The sequence below is a fragment of the Petaurus breviceps genome, unplaced genomic scaffold (genome assembly GCF_028583685.1).
Source record: "Petaurus breviceps papuanus isolate PSGF00001 unplaced genomic scaffold, PetGlider_PUasm1.0 90825, whole genome shotgun sequence".
Taxonomy (NCBI): Eukaryota; Metazoa; Chordata; class Mammalia; order Diprotodontia; family Petauridae; genus Petaurus; species Petaurus breviceps.
In genome coordinates, this window is record NW_027187353.1 from 17397354 (window position 1) to 17399150 (window position 1797).

The window sequence follows — 1797 nt, forward strand, 5'->3', positions numbered from 1 at the left end:
CTCCTCTGTCTCTGTCTGTCTCCTCCCTTCCCCCATCTCAGCCACATAGGGTAATGATCTCATAGAGTCAGTGTAAGAAAAGTGACTACTAAACACCAGGGTATGAGATTATGAGTTGCTATTGTCAATCCACACGGAATCAGGCAATGTAGTGGAGAAAGTGCTGAGCCTGAAATCAGGAACACCTGGATTCTAATCCTGCCTCAGGCACTTAGCAGCCATGTGAACTCTAAGAAAATTGCTTCACCTGTCTCAGCCTTAGTTTCCTCATCTATAAAATGGGAATGATGACAGCATCTATCTCACAGAACTGCTGGGGAGATCAAGCAAGATAGATAATGTTTGTAAACTGCTTCGTAAACCTTAAAGTGCTATGGAAATGGGAGTTATTATTATTAACATTGTTTTATTAGTATATTACATACTATTATATTATTATAGTTATTATGAATGTTATTATTATTATCCAAGGCTGAAAGAGCTCATTGGAGGCAGCATGTGCCCCCAGATCTCTGGGGATGGTCTCTTCTGGAGTTTCTCCCAAGCTTTGTATCTGGTCTGGTGGGCATGGCCTCTCATGGGTGATTCACTCCTGGCCATTCAGTGTCTCTTCTTCCCCCCCTACTGTACTCCCCATCTTCTGTTCCTCTCCCTACCCTGCTCCCCACCCCCCTCCCTTTCAGGTTCTAGATAACTGTCCCAATGAATGCTGGAAAATGTCCAGCTGCCATTCACCTTGACTCCAGCCCAGCCTGGCTTCCAGAGAGCCACAGTCCCCAGAGGGAGTTGGTACTTGGAATCTGGAAGTTAGTACCAACTAGCTGGAACCCCACTCCCTGAGGCTCCCCTCCCCTCAAGTGGGACCAGTTTCCCCAAAGGTGACTCACCATTGCAGAAGAGGGAAACCACAGTGAGGAGGAGGAGGAGCGTGGGTGCCTTCCTCATGGCAGGGGGAGCAGGGGAGGAGAGGCTGCTCCCTGGGACAGGCTGCTGGAGCTGGGGTGGCTGCCCAGGCACGGGGTACAGACTCTCCCTGAGCCTCGGAGGGATAGGATCGGCAGCTCCCCCAAAGCTGGCGGGCGGTAGGACACAGCTGAATGGGTCGGTCGGCAGAGAGCCCAGCTGGCAGGAGAGCTCTGACCCCTCCCTCTTTTAGAAAGATGGGGCGGAGGAGAGGTTCAGCTGCCCAGGGGAGCCTCAGGGATGTGTGAAATGAAGCAGAGAGACAGTATGGAGGGGAGGCACCAGGCAAGAAGGGCACAGGGATGATTCATTCCATTAGAGGTCTCCCAGGGGCTTGTCCAGCACTGGAGGGGATATGGGGTAGAGGCCAGGGAGGGAAAGGATAGAAGTGCACAGGGACCTAGCCATTAGGGGCTCCGAGCCTGAGCTGATGCCCTCCTGGCCCGTTGGGCTCAGCAACCACCTCTAAGGTCCCAAGGGTCCTGGATGCCCATTCTAGAGCACTCCCCAGCCCCAGCTGAGTAATGGGGCAGGGAGCTGGCCCAGTAAGTGGGCAAAATTGACCTGACCTACAGAATTTAGGCCTGTGAAGGGATGTTTGAGAACCAGTCCTTTCAACTTAGAAGAGAAGGAACTAGGGGCAGCTAGGTGGTGCAGTGGATAGAGCACTGGCCCTGAAGTCAGGAGGACCTACGTTCAAATCCGGCCTCAGACACTTAACACACTTACTAGCCATGTGACTTTGGGCAAGTCACTTAACACCAATTGCCCTCCAAAAAAAAAAAAAAAAGAGAGAGAGAGAAGGAACTGAGAGCAAGAGACTTGACTCAGAGC

The 1797-nt window shown here is 51.8% G+C and overlaps 1 protein-coding gene across 1 annotated transcript in view; it reads right to left on the minus strand.

The window, feature by feature from the left end:
* Positions 1 to 945, minus strand: part of CHRNB4 (cholinergic receptor nicotinic beta 4 subunit) — a 20307-nt gene extending 19362 nt beyond the window's left edge. The window contains exon 1 of the mRNA XM_069071551.1: positions 888 to 945. Within this exon, the coding sequence (XP_068927652.1) occupies positions 888 to 945 (58 nt within the window). The remainder of the gene's footprint in view (positions 1 to 887) is intronic.
* Positions 946 to 1797: the final 852 nt, after the last annotated feature.